At 58.2% G+C, this 20,912-nt stretch overlaps 1 protein-coding gene across 3 annotated transcripts; it reads left to right on the top strand.

Moving 5' to 3' along the window:
- The first annotated feature begins 24 nt into the window (after positions 1–24).
- On the top strand, positions 25–19,888 carry CUTC (cutC copper transporter). Of its 3 annotated transcripts, none has more exons than XM_075934457.1 (9): positions 25–105; positions 5,325–5,396; positions 6,387–6,446; positions 6,945–7,157; positions 8,418–8,453; positions 11,672–11,805; positions 16,922–16,949; positions 18,728–18,833; positions 19,455–19,888. In XM_075934457.1, the coding sequence occupies exons 2-9, from the start codon at positions 5,327–5,329 to the stop codon at positions 19,564–19,566; spliced, it is 759 nt and encodes a 252-aa protein (XP_075790572.1). In that variant the 5' UTR covers positions 25–105; positions 5,325–5,326; the 3' UTR covers positions 19,567–19,888. The 3 variants fall into 3 exon arrangements, with proteins under 3 accessions (XP_075790572.1, XP_075790570.1, XP_075790571.1); XM_075934455.1 differs by lacking the exon at positions 25–105 and adding an exon at positions 145–288; XM_075934456.1 differs by lacking the exon at positions 25–105 and adding an exon at positions 146–288 and having other exon boundaries at positions 6,948–7,157.
- Positions 19,889–20,912: the final 1,024 nt, after the last annotated feature.

The raw sequence follows: 20,912 nt of genomic DNA, 5'->3' as shown, positions 1-20,912 counted from the left end.
CTGACCCGGAAACAAAACCCACATTTCCGGGCCCGCCCTGCCGTCGCCATGACAATCCAGCACGTGACAGAGACTAGGGAGCACTGCGCGCGCGGTGGGGGACAGGTGAGGACGAGGCGGGGGCGGGGCCCGAGCCTAGGGGCGGGGCCACGTGGTACGGAGGCGGGGCTCCTTTCCGGACACGTGAGCAGGGCGCGTCAGGTTCATGGCGACCGGAGCCGGGGGCGGCGGGACAACTGGCGATGGAGAGACGGGACCGGAAACGGGGCTTGGGGGCCGGAAATGCGGGTGAGGGGGCGGAGCTAGCGCCGGAAATCGTGATACTGGGCGGATCTGGTGCGGGGGGGCGCCGTGGCTGCGTGTGAACGGGGCTCACGTCGCTTCGGAGCCGCTGCGGTTCCCGGGTGCTGGGCCGCGGCCCGAGTCCCGGCTCGTCGTGTCCCACAGCGCTCGGGCGGGGGGTCCGGTCCCCGCGTCCGGCCTGGCAGGAGAACCCTGTGCGGGAAGGCCCCGAGCCGCGGTGTCCCAGTAGAGCCCCGCTCGCCGCTTCGCCACCGGGCTTGTTTGTGCAGACACATCCGGGCTGCCCACGCTGGCCCTTTGGCGCTCAAGGCCTTGTGCCCGAGCGAGCAGCGCGGTATTGCCGCCAGAAGCGCTGAGTTCTTACAGGAGAGCGTCAGGGCTTTTGCGGAAATTCAAGCAGCCAGTGTAGACACAGCCAGTGACTCCGGGAGTTGTGTCCAGACTGACTGAAAAGAGTTATAATGGGCGCTCACTGAGCAAGAAAGTGGCAGATAAACCGAGGAGTCCTGTGGCTCGTCAGAGACGAGGCAGCTACCAAAGCAGGTTTTTACTCACGAAAGCTTGTGTCCAAATGAATCTCTCTAGGGTGCCACAGGACTCCTCATTGTTTTTGCAGATACAGACTAACGGGTGTATCTGAACTAAAACTTGTCAAAATGGCAGATGTAAGTCAGTGTTGATAAGTGCAGAGTAATGCACGTTGGGAAAAATAATCTCAATTATACGTGCAAAACGATGTGGTCTAAATTAGCTGTTACCATTCAGGAAACCAATATCTGGGTGAGGGGGGATAGTTCTGTTGGAGAACAGCTGGTCAAAGTGCATCAGCAGTTAAAAAAGCCAATAAAATGTTAGGAACTGCTAGGACAGGGATAGATAGTAAAATAGCAAATATGTTGCTAGATAAATCCCTGGTACACTCAGACTTTGAGGCTACGTCTACATTGCAGATTTTTGCGCAAGAACAGGTGTTCTTGCGCAGAAACTTGCAAAGCGTCTAGGCTGCACATGCATTCTTGTGCAAGTAAATTTACAGTAAAGTGTTGGAACAGAGGGCTTCTTGTGCAAGAATTATTCCTTTCCCTACGAGGAATAAGCCCTCTTGTGCAAGAAACCCTATGGCTAAAATGGCCATCAGAGCTTTCTTACACGAGAGAGCAGCCACGCTGCCATGGATGCTCTTGTGCAAAAGGACATGGCAGTGTGGATGCACTCTTACGCAAGAACTTTTCTTGTGCAAGATATTAGAATTGGAGAAAAGACAGGCAAGGGCAGTAGAAATTATTAGGGGTATGCAACAGCTTCCATATAAGGAGAAATTAAAAACACTGGGGCTGTGTCTAGTTGCTTTTGTGGAAAAAATTGCCAGGGCTGTGTCTAGACTGGCAAGTTTTTCCGCAAAACCATCTGGCTGCTTGAATTCCCGCAAGAATACTAACAATCTCATGTAAGATCGTCAGTGTTCTTGTGGAAATACTGTGCTGCTCCCGTTCGGGCAAAAGCCCTCTTGCGCAAATCATTTGCGCAAGAGGGCCAGTGTAGACAGCACAGTAATGTTTTGCGTAAAAAAGCCCCGATGGCTAAAATGGCGATTGGGGCTTTTTTGCGCAAAAGCGCGTCTAGATTGGCACGGACGCCTTTCCGCAAAAAGTGCTTTTGCAGAAAAGCGTCTGTGCCAATCTAGACGCTCTTTTCCGAAAATGCTTTTAATGGAAAACTTTTCCATTAAAAGCATTTCCAGAAAATCATGCCAGTGTAGACGTAGCCCAGCTGTCTACACTGGCCACTTGAATTTCTGCAAGAACACTGACTTCCTACTGTCTGAAATCAGTGCTTCTTGTGGAAATACTATGCTGCTCCCATTCGGGCAAAAGTCCTTTTGTGCAAAGCTTTTGCGCAAAGGGCCAGTGTAGACAGCTCAGATTTGTTTTGCGCAAAAAAGCCCCGATAGTGAAAATGGCGATCGGGGCTTTTTTTCACAAAAGTACATCTAGATTGGCACGGACGCTTTTCCGCAAAAAGTGCTTTTTCAGAAAAGCGTCCGTGCCAATGTAGAATAGCGATAGAGATGTAGCCATGTTAGTCTGGTGTAGCTGAAACAAAATACAGGACTATGTAGCACTTTAAAGACTAACAAGATGGTTTATTAGATGATGAGCTTTCGTGGGCCAGACCCACTTCCTCAGATCAAATAGTGGAAGAAAATAGTCACAACCATATATACCAAAGGATACAATTAAAAAATGAACACATATGAAAAGGACGAATCAAATTTCAGAACAGAAGGGGGTACGCGGGGGGGGGGGAGGTAAATGTCTGTGAGCTAATGGTATTAGAGGTGATAATTGGGGAAGCTATCTTTGTAATGGGTAAGATAGCCAGAGTCTTTGTTGCGGAAAATCGTGCCAGTCTAGACGTAGTCTGGGACTGTTCAGCTTGGAAAAGAGGGTATTAAGGGGAGGATATGATCAGGGCCACCCTTAGGATTTGAGGCCTCGCACACACCTTTTCCATCTGACCGCCTGCCTCCCCTGTGATGACTTATACCTGCCCCCTAGCTCTGGCCCCCTGGACTCCCCCTGTCCATCACCTCCCCCATGGCACATTACCTGGAGCCAGTGCAGCACAGCACAGCACCTGCCTGGGAAAGTCCAGCGGGGAGGAGATTAAGTGCCTAGCTTCTGAGGAGGCTGCCACTTGGAGTCGGAGCCTCTCCTCCCCCGGTGTTTTAGGAAAGTCAGGGTATAGTAATTTTGCCATAATTTGGGGCACTAGCAGGACAGCAGCTAAGAGCCTGTTTAGCCTACCACATAATACAAAAACTGGGTGTTGCTTGATGGAATTACCAGCCGGCAGGTTTAAACAAAAGGAAGGACAAAGTTAGGGTGCAGGGCACCTACCTGGGGCAGGTCCCATTGTGGGGTGGAGAACAGATGGGTTAGCATGGCCCCACACTTACTTCCTGGCACTATCCCATCCCCCACCCTGACATCTCCCATTGCCTGGGAATTGTGGCCAATGGAAGCTGCGGAGATGGAGCTTCCTGTCACTCCCATTGTACTTCACACAATGCACAGTCAGGCTGTGTCTACATTGGCAAGATTTTGTGCAAAAGCAGCTGATTTTGCACAAAATCTTGCCACCTGTCTACACTGGCTGTGAGTACTTGCGCAAGAACACTGACGTTCTAATGTACGAAATCAGTGGTTCTTGTGCAAATACTCTGATGCTCCCACTCAGGGATAAGCCCTCTTGTGCAAGTATTCCTGCGTAAGAGGCCAGTGTAGAGAGGCAACGTTAATTTCTTGCGCAAGAGAGCGTCTACACTGGCACGGATGCTTTTGCGCAAAGGCACATGCCAGTGTAGATGCTCTCTTGTGCAAATACTGTACTTTAACGCAAAAACTCTTGCGTTAAAAGTGTTTGCGCAAAGTCTTGCCAATGTAGACGTAGCCTCTGTGTTTGGAATTGGTTGTCAGGGGATATTGTAAAGGCCAAAAGTGTTTTAAAAAAGAATGATATCATTTCCTGGAGGTTAGGTCCATCAATGGCTATTCCCTAAGATGGTTAAGAATGCAAGACCCTGCGTCTCCACACCAACTTCTTGCCCTGACCCACTGCCATGCGTGAACCCCTCCACACCGTCCTGCCACCCCAGCCAGAGATGGTCCATGAATGTTTTATGTGCAGCAATATGGAGGTGATGTGTCGCACACCCCCTCTGGGATGGACCAGGCTGCATCTGGGCACCGCTTAGGGTGTCCACTCAGGACAAATTGCTCAGAACTAGGGCTCCTTAGAGCCCCAAACTGGAGACCTTTCCCAATTAGGCCACAAAGCAGTCCCACACAAGTGCGCCAGCTGCCAGTCTGGCCAGCAGGAAGCCTCATGAGCAAAACCCCTGTGACACCCCAGCTCTCCCTGTGCCACAATCGGCCCCGGACCTAACACAGGTGAGGGGTTATAGAATCCAATCTCACCTACCTCGAACGGGTCTTTCCAGTTCCAAAGAACCAGCCACAAATCCCCGGTCAGTTTACACTTTGGATCTTACCCACAAGAGCACGCTGGGCCAATCCTTTAGAATCTAAAATCTAATAAAGAAAAGCATGAGAGTAAGGTTGCTATGGAGAATACATTACATGCACCAGTCACCAAGGTCTTGATGCAGGCTTTCAGCAGAGATGCTATAACTGCTGTCTTAAAAGTCTCTGGTGCACATCCTGTGTCAGGAGGGTCCATAATCCTTCCTGGCTCTCTGTCCTTCGCAAGGCTGCATCTGGGATCAGTAGTAAGATTGAAGACAAGATGGAGTCCACTTCATGGCACTTATATATCTCTCCTGGCATCCCCCCCAGCCACAGCAGGTCACATGGTCAAGTGGCCTGTTTGTGTTTCACATGCTGGCAGCCATTATGCCCTGGCTGGTTTGCATGTTCCCAGATGCAGTCCTCAGGTGTGTATTGGGCACCTTGAGAGCCATTGTCCTTCTGGCCCTGCTAATTAGCATAATCATTCACTGGACAATCCTCCTTTACAACAGGCACTGCAGGCCAGTATCAGCACAGAGCCCATATTCATAACTCCACGTACAAACATCCCACATGTACATGAGTGGCAGACACAGAATCAGTAGAGCATGAGCTTTCATTTGACACCTCACATGGCCCCCTTTGTATAGACTTTGGGGCAAACACCCCCCCGGGTGATCTGTCTCCTCCCCTTAAAATCCAATAACATGACACCCTCCGAGTCACACGCCATCTCCATAGTGGGGCACGTAACACAATTCATTCCTCACATGGACATAACAAATGACAGGGGCAGCGGTGAAAAGCCCAGCAGGAATGGGTGTTAGAGATGGGAAATGTGGATGGAAGAAGGTCACGAGAGGCGGCAGGTTGGGCCAACTGGAAACCTCAGGTGGGGCAGGAGATTTAAGAGAGAAGGGTTGGTTGCCAGGGCAAACCCTGCCCCCGATCTGTGGCTGCTTTGAGCTCCCTGCTGTGTTTCCCTCCTAGGAATGGCTGATGGCTTTCTCATGGAAGTGTGTGTCGACTCCGTGGAGTCTGCTGTGAATGCCGAGCGCGGAGGTAGGGAAGAGGGACGTGACCTGCTCCTGAGTGTGATGAACCCTGGCAGGGGCCTGTCTGGTGCCAAGCCCTCTCCTGAAAGAGGGGTTTCCAGTCTTTTCAGCTGAGCACTCAGGAGCTTCGGCTTTGTAATACAGACTCTTGGGGAAGACACAGCTCCTGCCCCAGGGAGCTCCCAGTCCAATAGATATGGATACAAAGCGTGACTGCTGCAGGGATCCTAGGCCCAGTTCTGGTTCCTGCAACTCAAGAAGTATGTTGAGAAATTGGAGATAGGTTAGGGAAGAGCCACAAGAATGACTGAAGGACTAGAAACCGTGCCTGAATCTAGGTAGCTTAACCAAGAGAAGGTTTAGGGGTGACTTGATAACCATCTGGAAGTATCTGCACTGGAAAGACATGTTTAATAATGGGCCCTTTGAGCTAGCAGACAGAGGAGTGCCCTGGGCCAGGGCTGGAAGGTGAAGCTAGATGGGAAATAAGACACATTTTTACCACTGGAATAATTTGCCAGGGGTCCTGGTGAATTCTCCATCACCGGCCATTTAAACTCCGGATGTGTTTTTAACGGCTCTGCTCTAGTTCACACAGGAACTATTTCCAAACTCCTGTGTGATCCAGGGGCCAGACTGGCCGTCGAGTTTATGACTGGGTAGCACTAGCAATATGCAGCGAAGATGTAGCAGTCGGTGTGTGCATCAGCCCGCACAAGCTAACCGGGACGTAGAGCCCAGAGATCCGAGAGACGCTGGGCCCTGGGGCCCAGCACGTGCTGGGGGCGGTGTGCTGTAGAGAGCAGGGCAGGGACTCTGTTTGGCACAGTCCTCTGGCCTCCTGGCGTATTGCCCGGCTCTTGATCCCATGGCCTGGCTCTACAGGCGCCTCGTTGCTGTCCCCAATGGCCCTTTTCTGTAAGCCCCACTTCCCTTCCTGGGCCCACGGCTAGGCCTGTTGAGTAGGTCAGGGACTGTTACTCAATCTCTTGCCCAGGCGCTGGCCGGATCGAGCTCTGTGCTGGCCTGCTGGAAGGAGGAACCACGCCCAGTATCGGTGAGTGCCCCAGGCTCCTTGCTCACTGCGCCTACCCTGCTGGAGTGCGTGCCAGGGCTGGGCTTGTCCTGCGGGGCCAGGGCTGCAAGGGGAAGACTCAGGCTGTCTGCTTGGTGATCAGAGCCAGTTCTTACCCTCTTGGAGGCCTGTCCAGGGGGTCCAAACTTTGCCTCTGCCCATGTGGGAGCAGGCATCGCATGTCCTGTGCTTGGCAGGGAGCCTGCCAGCGCCTCAGTAATCCAGGCTTAGAAGTTGCATCCCCGTCCCTTCAGCACCTCACCTCCACACGCCTTCTCCCTCATTCTTCTCTGCCCTGCTGGCAGGTGGCCCAGGACTCCTGCCTGTCTCAGGGCGAAGGGAGTCAAAGGTCCTTTCCCACCCTGACCCGGGGGAGTCTTTCCCTGCAGGGGAGAGAGGGGGCTAGAAGGCCTCTGTGGCAGGCAGGGTGGGTGTCTGCCCCACTCGTCCCCGGGCGAGCTCTGCCTCTGTCTGCCCCAGCAGGGCTCCTGCAGGTGGTGAAGCAGTGTGTGCAGATCCCAGTGTTCGTGATGATCCGCCCCCGCGGGGGGGATTTCCTCTACACTGACCGGGAGCTGGACGTGATGAAGGCTGATATTCGCCTGGCCAAGCTGCATGGAGCCGATGGGCTGGTGTTTGGGGCCCTGACTGAGGACGGGCGCATTGACACAGAGCTCTGCACAGCCTTGCTGGGTAAGGAGTCCCCCAGCTATGGGGCTGTGCTCTGAAGGTGCGAGGCAGCATGGTGCTGTCTCACCATGTAGGCTGTGCTGGCTAGTGATAGCTGCCGGGTGGCCACCTCATCCAGCCTCTCCAGTTTCTTGCTGCCATCTGTCCCACAGTGCCAGGGGTGAGCACTTGGCAGACTGACAGCACAGCTGCCCTACGGGGTCCCCAGTGGCAGTGGGATGCCGTCTTGGGCCCAGTGAGGTGGTAAGGGAAGGTGAGGCTCACACAGGAGAGATCTGCGCATTTTGTCTCAGACGCCTCCCACACCTTCCGTTCCTCTGTACTTGTGGCGAGACCAGACCTGGCGCTCAGGCCTTGGCAGAGGTGCCCAGGAAGCGCCTGTGTTGGCCTTCTGTGCACCCTGGCCCAGGCCTTGCTCTGAAATTGTGTCTTCTAAAGAGCTGAGAAAAACAGGTAAAAAAAGGAGACATGAAAAACATGCAGAAAGCGGGAGGGGCAGCTGGGCTGTAGGAGACCTGAGCCGAGGGAGGGAGGGACCCTCCAGCACCTCATCTGGGAGCTGCAGCCAAGACACAGGGAGGCCAAGTCAGCACCTGGAGACCCATGAGCTGGGGGCCAGTCGTTTGGGTTCTTCCAGAGAGCGTCTGGCAAACGGGGTCACTCCCTGTGACAGAGCTGTGCGTCTGCGGGGCTACGTCTCTGGGACACTGCTTCCTTTCTGTGTCCCACAAGGGAGCAGGCTGTTGGCTGGGTGCTCCCTTCAGACACTGGTAACACCCCAGCCAGTGTCCGGTCTGTGCCCTGGTGCCCAGGCTCCACCATGCTAGAGGGACTCTAGACACAAACCCGCTTTCTCAGGGCCATTAGCTGAGGCGCCATAAGCTGGCAGTCCAGCTGGCCTTTCAGCTATGGTTACGGGCTGGTCTCTGACTCAGGCCTGCTCAGGTCTCCGGGAGTGTAGGGTCGCAGTGCTCAGCCACACGGAGGGGCCGCTGCCCCAGAGTAGCCCCAGTGCCGCAGGGGAGGCCAGACGCAAGTGCTGTCACAGCAGACACAAGGAGACACACGGTACCTGAGCCCGGGTAGCCTGGGTTTCTCCGCAGGCTGGTGCAGAGCGCAGGCAGCGTGGCTGTGCTCCTGCGGGGCTCTCCCAGGACAGTGCAGGAGGTTGTCCTTGGGCCCATCTTTCAGGGACTCCCACCCCAATGCACGAGCCTCTCACAAGTGAGGCCTTTGCTGACCGCGTGACCTTTCTCTTCGCAGCTGTTTGTCGCCCCCTGCCAGTCACCTTCCACCGAGGTAAGTCTGCTGTGAAGGGGCTGGCCCAGGCTCTGTGGCCGTGCTGCTGCCCAGGAGTGAGGGCTGTGAGGGTCCAGGCTCTATGGCAGGGTTTCCCAAACTGTTGGTCGGGACCCAAATATGGGTCGCCAGGTGGCTCTTAAGGAGCCATTCACACGTTTTTTGAATTGCCCTGGGTCACCAAGTCTTCCTGACTTGTCAGAATGGGTCCCCATCTGGTAAAGGTTGGGAACCACTGCTCTATGGCCATGCCAGGGCTTGGATCTGAGTGCTATGTGGCCCTGGCTCACTGGCTGGGCTGCTGTCCCTGGGTGGGGGCGGGGGACCCAGGCTCTCTGGCTGGGCTGCTGTCCCTGGGTCGGGGAGGGGGAGACCCAGGCTCCCTGGCTGGCCTGCTGTCCCTGGGTGGGGGCGGGAGACCCAGGCTCCCTGACTGGCCTGCTGTCCCTGGGTGGGGGCGGGAGACCCAGGCTCTCTGGCTGGGCTGCTGTCCCTGGGTGGGGGCAGGGGACCCAGGCTCACTGGCTGGGCTGCTGTCCCTGGGTGGGGGCGGGAGACCCAGGCTCACTGGCTGGGCTGCTGTCCATGGGTGGAGGCGGGGGACCCAGGCTCACTGGCTGGGCTGCTGTCCCTGGGTGGGGGCAGGGGACCCAGGCTCACTGGCTGGGCTGCTGTCCCTGGGTGGGGGCAGGGGACCCAGGCTCACTGGCTGGGCTGCTGTCCCTGGGTGGGGGCAGGGGACCCAGGCTCACTGGCTGGGCTGCTGTCCATGGGTGGGGGCGGGGGACCCAGGCTCTCTGGCTGGGCTGCTGTCCCTGGGTGGGGGCGGGGGACCCAGGCTCTCTGGCTGGGCTGCTGTCCCTGGGTGGGGGCGGGGGACCCAGGCTCTCTGGCTGGGCTGCTGTCCCTGGGTGGTGGGGGGGGGACCCAGGCTCACTGGCTGGGCTGCTGTCCCTGGGTGGGGGCGGGGGGGACCCAGGCTCTCTGGCTGGGCTGCTGTCCCTGGGTGGGGGCGGGGGGCACCCAGGCTCTCTGGCTGGGCTGCTGTCCCTGGGTGGGGGCGGGGGACCCAGGCTCTCTGGCTGGGCTGCTGTCCCTGGGTGGGGGCAGGGGACCCAGGCTCTCTGGCTGGGCTGCTGTCCATGGGTGGGGGCAGGGGACCCAGGCTCACTGGCTGGGCTGCTGTCCCTGGGTGGGGGCGGGGGGCACCCAGGCTCACTGGCTGGGCTGCTGTCCCTGGGTGGGGGCAGGGGACCCAGGCTCTCTGGCTGGGCTGCTGTCCCTGGGTGGGGGCGGGGGGCACCCAGGCTCACTGGCTGGGCTGCTGTCCCTGGGTGGGGGCGGGGGACCCAGGCTCACTGGCTGGGCTGCTGTCCCTGGGTGGGGGCGGGGGACCCAGGCTCACTGGCTGGGCTGCTGTCCCTGGGTGGGGGCGGGGGACCCAGGCTCACTGGCTGGGCTGCTGTCCCTGGGTGGGGGCGGGGGACCCAGGCTCACTGGCTGGGCTGCTGTCCCTGGGTGGGGGCGGGGGACCCAGGCTCACTGGCTGGGCTGCTGTCCCTGGGTGGGGGCAGGGGACCCAGGCTCACTGGCTGGGCTGCTGTCCCTGGGTGGGGGCAGGGGACCCAGGCTCACTGGCTGGGCTGCTGTCCATGGGTGGGGGCGGGGGGGACCCAGGCTCACTGGCTGGGCTGCTGTCCCTGGGTGGGGGCAGGGGACCCAGGCTCACTGGCTGGGCTGCTGTCCCTGGGTGGGGGCAGGGGACCCAGGCTCACTGGCTGGGCTGCTGTCCCTGGGTGGGGGCAGGGGACCCAGGCTCTCTGGCTGGGCTGCTGTCCATGGGTGGAGGCGGGGGACCCAGGCTCACTGGCTGGGCTGCTGTCCCTGGGTGGGGGCAGGGGGGACCCAGGCTCACTGGCTGGGCTGCTGTCCCTGGGTGGGGGCGGGGGGCACCCAGGCTCACTGGCTGGGCTGCTGTCCCTGGGTGGGGGCGGGGGACCCAGGCTCACTGGCTGGGCTGCTGTCCATGGGTGGGGGCGGGGGACCCAGGCTCTCTGGCTGGGCTGCTGTCCATGGGTGGGGGCGGGGGACCCAGGCTCTCTGGCTGGGCTGCTGTCCCTGGGTGGGGGCAGGGGACCCAGGCTCACTGGCTGGGCTGCTGTCCCTGGGTGGGGGCGGGGGGGACCCAGGCTCACTGACTGGCCTGCTGTCCCTGGGTGGGGGCGGGGGGCACCCAGGCTCTCTGGCTGGGCTGCTGTCCCTGGGTGGGGGCGGGGGGCACCCAGGCTCTCTGGCTGGGCTGCTGTCCCTGGGTGGGGGCGGGGGGCACCCAGGCTCTCTGGCTGGGCTGCTGTCCATGGGTGGGGGCGGGGGACCCAGGCTCTCTGGCTGGGCTGCTGTCCCTGGGTGGGGGCGGGGGGCACCCAGGCTCACTGGCTGGGCTGCTGTCCCTGGGTGGGGGCGGGGGGGACCCAGGCTCACTGGCTGGGCTGCTGTCCATGGGTGGGGGCGGGGGACCCAGGCTCTCTGGCTGGGCTGCTGTCCATGGGTGGTGGCGGGGGACCCAGGCTCTCTGGCTGGGCTGCTGTCCCTGGGTGGGGGCGGGGGACCCAGGCTCTCTGGCTGGGCTGCTGTCCATGGGTGGGGGCGGGGGGGACCCAGGCTCTCTGGCTGGGCTGCTGTCCATGGGTGGGGGCGGGGGACCCAGGCTCTCTGGCTGGGCTGCTGTCCCTGGGTGGGGGGGGGACCCAGGCTCTCTGGCTGGGCTGCTGTCCCTGGGTGGGGGCGGGGGACCCAGGCTCTCTGGCTGGGCTGCTGTCCCTGGGTGGGGGCGGGGGACCCAGGCTCTCTGGCTGGGCTGCTGTCCCTGGGTGGGGGCGGGGGACCCAGGCTCACTGGCTGGGCTGCTGTCCCTGGGTGGGGGCGGGGGACCCAGGCTCACTGGCTGGGCTGCTGTCCCTGGGTGGGGGCGGGGGACCCAGGCTCTCTGGCTGGGCTGCTGTCCCTGGGTGGGGGCGGGGGGCACCCAGGCTCTCTGGCTGGGCTGCTGTCCCTGGGTGGGGGTGGGGGACCCAGGCTCACTGGCTGGGCTGCTGTCCCTGGGTGGGGGCGGGGGGGACCCAGGCTCTGTGCAGGGTTGGCGGCTGCGAGGTAGGTCCTTGGTCTGCCCCCACCTGGCTGGCGAGCTGGCTGAGGGTGGGACTTGTTTGGTTTTGCAGCCTTCGACATGGTCCATGATCCCCTCGTGGCCCTGGAGACGCTGGTGTCCCTGGGGTTCGAGCGGGTGCTGACCAGCGGCTGTGACAGCTCCGCGCTCGAGGGGTTGCCCCTGATAAAGAGGCTCACAGAGCAGGTGAGCCCCTCTCCCTTGCTGCAGCTTCCAGCTGCCCTGGCCACTCGCCGCTCCCGGGGGCTGCCCTGGGGAGGAGCTGGCACTGGCTGGCGGCCCCTCCAGAGTCGCTGGCAGGGAGCATTGGCCCCAGGGGTCTGACCTGCCTTTGGGCCTCTTGCTGGAGGGACGTCCCTGGGGTGGGGCCTTGTCCCTGACTTGCTCTCCCAGCTGGTGACAGCCCCTCTCTTTGTTCTTCACACCATATTCCTATTGCAGTCACGCTGGGAGCCCCTGGGGGTCAGGGCGCCTGGTGCCAGGTGCCACAAGCACACCCACCCTCCTCGTGTCTCAGGCACGGCCCCCGTCCCATGGAAGAGGAAATGCCGCAAACGGGAGTAAGCAGGGTTCAGGGCAAGGAGAGTGGAGGACAGAATGGTGGCTGGACCCCACCGATACAGATTCTCTGGCGTGTGGCTTTGCTGAGGCCAGCACCTCTGTGTGCGTTCCCCTGTGAGACATCTGTCAAATCGCTCCGTGCCTCGCCGGAGAGCAGAGCCGGGCAGGGGGCTGTCAGAGGGAAGGCACCAGAGGCCAGCGCAGGGCGGTGGCTGATGAACGTTGCTGTTGGGGTGCTGGCTGGGGTGCTCGGGCGTTGATTGTGCAGGGTGAGAAGATGGGCTAGGAGTGGGCGGGTGAGGCTGTGAACCAGGATTGCTCATTTTGTGGCTGGTCTGTTCCGGGAGATCTGCAGCCTTCACTCCAACATGGCAAGGAGCTGTTGGGGAACATTACCCAGCCGTGTGCCTTTGGGTGCAGGCCAGCGCAGCGCTCGCGCTAGTATCCCTGTGTGTATGCCTGCACACATGTACGCACACACACACCCAGACGTGTGCCTTTTGGTGCTGCTCGGCGCAGCGCTCGCGCTAGTATCCCTGTGTGTATGCCTGCACACATGTACGCACACACACACCCAGCCGTGTGCCTTTGGGTGCAGGCCAGCGCAGCGCTCGCGCTAGTATCCCTGTGTGTATGCCTGCACACATGTACGCACACACACACCCAGACGTGTGCCTTTTGGTGCTGCTCGGCGCAGCGCTCGCGCTAGTATCCCTGTGTGTATGCCTGCACACATGTACGCACATCACACCCAGCCGTGTGCCTTTGGGTGCTGGCCAGCGCACCGCTCGCGCTAGTATCCCTGTGTGTATGCCTGCACACATGTACGCACACACACACCCAGCCGTGTGCCTTTGGGTGCTGGCCAGCGCAGCGCTCGCGCTAGTATTCCTGTATGTGCCTGCACACATGTACGCATGCACCCAGACGTGTGCCTTTGGGTGCTGGCCAGCGCAGCGCTCGCGCTAGTATTCCTGTATGTGCCTGCACACATGTACGCATGCACCCAGACGTGTGCCTTTGGGTGCTGCTCGGCACAGCGCTCGCGCTAGTATTCCTGTGTGTATGCCTGCACACATGTACGCATGCACCCAGACGTGTGCCTTTGGGTGCTGCTCGGCACAGCGCTCGCGCTAGTATTCCTGTGTGTATGCCTGCACACATGTACGCATGCACCCAGACGTGTGCCTTTGGGTGCTGCTCGGCACAGCGCTCGCGCTAGTATTCCTGTGTGTATGCCTGCACACATGTACGCATGCACCCAGACGTGTGCCTTTGGGTGCTGCTCGGCACAGCGCTCGCACTAGTATCCCTGTGTGTATACCTGCACACATGTACGCATGCACCCAGACGTGTGCCTTTGGGTGCTGCTCGGCACAGCGCTCGCACTAGTATCCCTGTGTGTATGCCTGCACACATGTACGCATGCACCCAGACGTGTGCCTTTGGGTGCTGCTCGGCACAGCGCTCGCACTAGTATCCCTGTGTGTATGCCTGCACACATGTACGCACGCACCCAGACGTGTGCCTTTGGGTGCTGCTCGGCACAGCGCTCGCACTAGTATCCCTGTGTGTATGCCTGCACACATGTACGCACGCACACACCCAGACGTGTGCCTTTTGGTGCTGGCCAGCGCAGCGCTCGCACTAGTATTCCTGTATATGCCTGCACACATGTACGCACGCACACACCCAGACGTGTGCCTTTTGGTGCTGGCCAGCGCAGCGCTCGCACTAGTATTCCTGTATATGCCTGCACACATGTACGCACGCACCCAGACGTGTGCCTTTTGGTGCTGCTCGGCACAGCGCTCGCACTAGTATCCCTGTGTGTATGCCTGCACACATGTACGCACATCACACCCAGCCGTGTGCCTTTGGGTGCTGGCCAGCGCAGCGCTCGCGCTAGTATCCCTGTGTGTGCCTGCACACATGTACGCACATCACACCCAGCCGTGTGCCTTTGGGTGCTGGCCAGCGCAGCGCTCGCGCTAGTATTCCTGTATATGCCTGCACACATGTACGCACATCACACCCAGACATGTGCCTTTGGGTGCTGTTCAGCGCAGTGCTCGCACTAGTATCCCTGTGTGCATGCCTTTTGGTGCTGGCTGGCGCAGTGCTAGCGCTAGTATCACTGTGTGTATGCCTGCACACATGTACGCACATCACACCCAGACATGTGCCTTTTGGTGCTGCTCGGCACAGCGCTCGCACTAGTATCCCTGTGTATATGCCTGCACACATGTACGCACATCACACCCAGACGTGTGCCATTTGGTGCTGCTCGGCACAGCGCTCGCACTAGTATCCCTGTGTATATGCCTGCACACATGTACGCACATCACACCCAGACGTGTGCCATTTGGTGCTGCTCGGCACAGCGCTCGCACTAGTATCCCTGTGTATATGCCTGCACACATGTACGCACATCACACCCAGACATGTGCCTTTTGGTGCTGTCCAGCGCAGTGCTCACACTAGTATCCCTGTGTGTATGCCTGCACACATGTACGCACATCACACCCAGACATGTGCCTTTTGGTGCTGTCCAGCGCAGTGCTCGCACTAGTATCCCTGTGTGTATGCCTGCACACATGTACGCACGCACACAGCCAGACGTGTTCCTTTTGGTGCTGCTCGGCACAGCGCTCGCACTAGTATCCCTGTGTGTATGCCTGCACACATGTACGCACGCACCCAGACGTGTGCCTTTGGTGCTGCTCGGCACAGCGCTTGCACTAGTATCCCTGTGTGTATGCCTGCACACATGTACGCACGCACCCAGACGTGTGCCTTTGGGTGCTGCTCGGCACAGCGCTCGCACTAGTATCCCTGTGTGTATGCCTGCACACATGTACGCACGCACACACCCAGACGTGTGCCTTTTGGTGCTGCTCGGCACAGCGCTCGCACTAGTATCCCTGTGTGTATGCCTGCACACATGTACGCACGCACCCAGACGTGTGCCTTTGGGTGCTGCTCGGCACAGCGCTCGCACTAGTATCCCTGTGTGTATGCCTGCACACATGTACGCACATCACACCCAGACGTGTGCCTTTTGGTGCTGCTCGGCACAGCGCTCGCACTAGTATCCCTGTGTGTATGCCTGCACACATGTACGCACGCACACACCCAGACGTGTGCCTTTTGGTGCTGCTCGGCACAGCGCTTGCACTAGTATCCCTGTGTGTATGCCTGCACACATGTACGCACATCACACCCAGACGTGTGCCTTTTGGTGCTGCTCGGCACAGTGCTCGCACTAGTATCCCTGTGTGTATGCCTGCACATATGTACGCACGCACCCAGACGTGTGCCTTTTGGTGCTGCTCGGCACAGCGCTCGCACTAGTATCCCTGTGTGTATGCCTGCACACATGTACGCACGCACACACCCAGCCGTGTGCCTTTTGGTGCTGCTCGGCACAGCGCTCGCACTAGTATCCCTGTGTGTATGCCTGCACACATGTACGCATGCACCCAGACGTGTGCCTTTTGGTGCTGCTCGGCACAGCGCTCGCACTAGTATCCCTGTGTGTATGCCTGCACACATGTACACACGCACCCAGACGTGTGCCTTTTGGTGCTGCTCGGCACAGCGCTCGCACTAGTATCCCTGTGTGTATGCCTGCACACATGTACGCACGCACACACCCAGACGTGTGCCTTTGGGTGCTGCTCGGCACAGCGCTCGCACTAGTATCCCTGTGTGTATGCCTGCACACATGTACGCACGCACCCAGACGTGTGCCTTTTGGTGCTGCTCGGCACAGCGCTCGCACTAGTATCCCTGTGTGTATGCCTGCACACATGTACGCACGCACACACCCAGACGTGTGCCTTTTGGTGCTGCTCGGCACAGCGCTCGCACTAGTATCCCTGTGTGTATGCCTGCACACATGTACGCACGCACACACCCAGACGTGTGCCTTTGGGTGCTGCTCGGCACAGCGCTCGCACTAGTATCCCTGTGTGTATGCCTGCACACATGTACGCACGCACCCAGACGTGTGCCTTTGGGTGCTGCTCGGCACAGCGCTCGCACTAGTATCCCTGTGTGTATGCCTGCACACATGTACGCACGCACACACCCAGACGTGTGCCTTTTGGTGCTGCTCGGCACAGCGCTCGCACTAGTATCCCTGTGTGTATGCCTGCACACATGTACGCACGCACACACCCAGACGTGTGCCTTTTGGTGCTGCTCGGCACAGCGCTCGCACTAGTATCCCTGTGTGTATGCCTGCACACATGTACGCACGCACACACCCAGACGTGTGCCTTTTGGTGCTGCTCGGCACAGCGCTCGCACTAGTATCCCTGTGTGTATGCCTGCACACATGTACAGACGTGGTTGGCTTGTACGTGACCGGAGTTCGGGGCTCTGGAAAGAGGTGAGTGCAGCGCCCCAGGGTCTGCGAGGTTCCCGCACTGGAGCATGTTAAGTAGCAGGCCCTGAGCCAGCCTGCCTCAGAGAGCTAGATGAGTTTCCAGCATGAAAGGCAGTGGAGGCACCAGGCCCAGGAGTGAGAGCCCTGCAGAATCACAAGGTCAGTGGTTTTTTCTGAGGTGTCTGGGAGAGGGCGCAGTGAGCTCCGTAACCGGGCATGTCCTGGGCCGCGTGAGTGCGTATCCCTCGTGGTGCTCCAAGATCCCTCTCCTGCAAGGCTGTGTCTGAACGGGTGCATGCCGGTACCACGGGCAAGAGCATTAACCCCTGTCACTCTGCTCCTTTTCAGGCAAAGGGCAGGATTGTGGTGGTGCCAGGTAATGACTCAGCTGCTACCGTGTACCTACTGGGGGCTGAATGCGTCCCTGGCTCAGGGCTCCCAGGCGCTTGAGATCTGTGTTTTGGATTTGCGCCATGCTGCTGCCTCACTGGGGAGTGGCTCTCCCTCCCGCCAGGGGCTGCCTGCTGGAAGCAGGGAAGCTCTGTACAGCTGTCACTTTCCGGGGGGTCTGGGGTGACTGGATCCACCAGGGTTACCATGCAGCTCCCCAAGGCAGTTTCCCTTTCCTGGCCGGGCTGGGTCTGGTTTTTGGGGCCAGTCGCTGGGTGAGCTCAGGAGTGTCCTGCATGGATAGTGAAGACCAAAGCAGACTGTGAAGAGCTTCAGAAAGATCTCACCAAATGAAGTGGCTGGGCAACAAAGTGGCAAATGAAATTGAATGTTGGTAAATGTAAAGTAATACGCATTGGAAAAAAGAATCCCAACTAGATGGGGGCTAATTTAGCTACAGCTACTCCAGAGAGAGATCATAGAATCATAGAATAATAGGACTGGAAGGGACCTCAAGAGGTCATCGAGTCCAGCCCCCCGCCCTCAAGGCAGGACCAAGCTCCACCTACACCATCCCTGACAGATGTCTATCCAACCTGTTCTTAAATATCTCCAGAGAGGGAGATTCCACCACCTCCCTTGGCAATTTATTCCAATATTTGACCACCCTGACAGTTAGGAATTTTTTCCTAATGTCCAATCTAAACCTCCCCTGCTGCACTTTAAGCCCATTACTCCTTGTCCTGTCCTCAGAAACCAAGAGGAACAAATTTTCGCCTTCCTCCTTGTGACACCCTTTTAGATATTTGAAAACCACTATCATGTCCCCCCTTAATCTTCTTTTTTCCAAACTAAACAAGCCCAGTTCATGAAGCCTGGCTTCATAGGTCATGTTCTCTAAACCTTTAATCATTCTTGTCGCTCTTCTCTGTACCCTTTCCAATTTCTCCACATCTTTCTTGAAAGATCTTGGAGTCACTGTGAAGAGTTCTCTGCAAACATCCACTCCATGTGCAGTGGCAGTCAAAATAGCAAATAGAATGTTAGGAGTCATTAAAAAAGGGATAAAAAATAAGACAGAAAATATCTTAGTGCCTCTATATAAAACCATGGTACGCGCACATCTGGAATACTGCGCACAGATGTGGGCGCCTCATCTCAAACCTCTTGACATTGGAAAGGGTTCAGAGAAGGGTAACAAAAATGATGAAGGGTTTGAAACAGGTCCCATATGAGGAGAGATTAAAAAGACTGGGACTTTTCACCTTAGAAAAGAGGAGACTGAGGGGGAATATGATAGAGGGCTATAAAATCATGAGTCTGGGAAAAGAGAATAAGGAAAAGTTATTTACTTGTTCCCATCACATAAGAACTAGGGGCCACCAAATGAAATTAATAGGTAGCAGGTTTAAAACAAACAAAAGAAGTTTTTCTTCACACAGCGAACTGTCAACCTGTGGAACTCCTTGCCAGAGGAGGTTGTGAAGACCAGGACTTTAACAGGGTTCAAGAAAGAGCCAGATAGATTCCTGGAGGTTAGGTCCCTCAATGGCTATTAGCCAGGATGGGTAGGGACGGTGTCTCTAGCCTCTGTCAGAGGCTGGGAATGGGTGACAGAGGAGGGATTGCTTGAAGATTCCCTGTTCTGTTCACTCCCTGTGGGCATCGGGCATTGGCCACTGTGGGCAGACAGGATGCTGGGCTGGATGGACCTTCGGTCTGAGCCCGTCTGGATGTGAGGTCTGAACTTATTCTTCCCACCAGGGGGCGGGATAACAGAGAGGAACCTGCAGCGGATTCTTGAGGGCTCGGGTGCCCCTGAGTTTCACTGCTCTGCGCGCTCAGCCCGGGACTCGGGGATGAAGTTCAGGTAAGGAAGAGGTTGTCTCTGTACTAAGTCGGTCGGGAGGTGGGGTCTGGCTTGGTCCTCCCACAGCTTTGCTGCTGTGAAAGCGAGTCCGCTGGCCAGGCAGAGCAGTCCCCGATCCTGAGAATTGTGCGTCGGGGGGCTGGACAAGTGACTCCGTTTGGGCTCAGTGTTTGGGGGCGCAAGTCCTGTGCGTGATGAGGTGCCCTGGGAGATGTTAACCCCTTGTGCTCAGCCACTGGGCACATGGTTCCAGCATTAGCACCCCAGGGTGAGAATGGAGCCCTGACACTGGTGCCATGGTGTGCTGCCAGGGGGTCTAGTACAGACCTCATACCCCCTGCCCCCTGCCTGTTTCTAGGAGGTCTGCACCACTTCCTCCTTGGGCTGGTGCCTCCTGCCCAGAGCTAAGACCCTTTCCTTGCCCTGCGGCTCCTCTCTCCTGCTGTCACTCTCTAGCCTCTGTGAGCTCCAAGGGGTGCCAGGAGACCCTCTGCCAGCAGCTGGGAGAAGAGGAGACAGAGCTGGAGCCCGGCAGTGCCCCCGGATGTCTCCTGGCAGGGCCCGTGTCCAGCTCTGTCACGTTCCAGACAGTAACCGGTGGCCTCTTGGTTTCCCTGACAGAAACAGCAGCGTTGCCATGGGAGCCTCGCTCTCTACCTCCGAGTACGCCGTAAAGGTGGCAGACGTGGCTACAGTGAGGACCCTGAACGCTATTGCAAAGAACATCCTGTAGCGGGCAGGGCTGCGTGGGGCTGGAGCCAGCAGGCCCTGGGACTCTCCCGGCCAGGCTGGACAGACGGGCTGTGGCTCACGCTGGGCTGTCAAGGAAGCAGATCCTGTGATGGAACCTGCAGCCCCTCCCTTGGCTTCACCTGGACACTGTCCCTGAGGCAGGCGTCTCCAACAGGCTCGTTCCTGGCTGGGGTGGTGGCACAAACCATTCAGCAGTTGGGAAGGGGGCCCTTAGCTTAGGGGGTAGCTCAATTGTGTGCACCAGCAGTGATGGTCAAATAAACCCTGCAGCTGCTCCCATGTGGCTGCAGCTCTTCCTGGCAGAGGGGGCTTGCTGGTATCTGTCTGCCGAGTCCTATGGCACGTGCCTCAGGCCAGGGACTCTGCCACGTGCCCTCGGAACGAGGCTGATTTCATCCTGAGTTCAGGTGGGTTGCATTCAGGACTCACTGGCACGCTGATTTGGCAATTGAGGCTCAGGCTGGCAGAGGTGTTTGGGGGACACTGAGCTGGGAACTAGGCCTGAAACAGCCCCAGGTTGTGCTGACAACTCTGGTCCGGCTTGTAATAAGAAGGCTCAGGTTTCATCCTTTTCCTTAAGGAAAATCCAGGGCAATTCATTTAAGAAAGCAGGAGTTAATACAAAGAACACCTGGTTGTAGCCTTTTGTTTGCAGCAGTTTGGTAACTTGGCGTGACCTCTGGGTTTCTCTAGCAGCTCGGCTCAGCGGTGGCGCCAGCGGGTGAGAGGAGGAGACCGAGCTGTGCTCCATGGGATCGGCTCTGCTGGCCACAGGGTCATCTCTGCGGCTTGCTTCGTTGGAGTTGGTAGGGCCATGGAAAGCCCAGGGGCAGGGCCCTCATAGGCCTTTGCCAGTACAGGGGCTGACCCTTTGTTACGGTTACCAGCCCAGTTGGGATCACCCAAGCAGAGAGAGTCTCTGCAGGCCTGTGCACAAGCTACACATGCACTTCCACTCCCACCCGCCTAGATAGCGGCAGGGTCTGGGGAGTGTCTCGTGGATTGAGCAGCTGAGGGATGGTTCTTGCTGGGGTTTCACACCAGGAGCTCAGTTGCCTCACTCTGCCCCCCACCATTTATCATGCAATTCTAACTACCTCATTAGCATTCGCAGACACTGTGTGCCCTGCAGCGGGGGCGTGTTAGGACACAGGGACCTTGTTCTTGCAGTTCCACTCTTTGGTCCACGTTTTTCCTGTAGTCCTGAGGCATGGGGTCGTTCCGTGGTCACTTCTGTCACACATTTCTTAGCAGACGTCTCTCAGGCCTCAGCCTGTTGGCCTTGCGTTTCAGCCCTGCTTGCTTAGGTACCAGATATGTAATTCT

This window comes from Pelodiscus sinensis, chromosome 8 (genome assembly GCF_049634645.1).
Source record: "Pelodiscus sinensis isolate JC-2024 chromosome 8, ASM4963464v1, whole genome shotgun sequence".
NCBI classification, from domain to species: Eukaryota; Metazoa; Chordata; order Testudines; family Trionychidae; genus Pelodiscus; species Pelodiscus sinensis.
This window is presented reverse-complemented; position numbering and strand designations above follow the sequence as displayed.

Coding starts and splice junctions, on each gene's coding strand:
- CUTC (XM_075934455.1), top strand. CDS start 243: ATGGAGAGACGGGACCGGAAACGGGGCTTGGGGGCCGGAAATGCGG. Junction 7,158..8,417: donor GCTCTGCACAGCCTTGCTGG/GTAAGGAGTCCC, acceptor TTCTCTTCGCAG/CTGTTTGTCGCCCCCTGCCA. Junction 18,834..19,454: donor GACTCGGGGATGAAGTTCAG/GTAAGGAAGAGG, acceptor TTTCCCTGACAG/AAACAGCAGCGTTGCCATGG.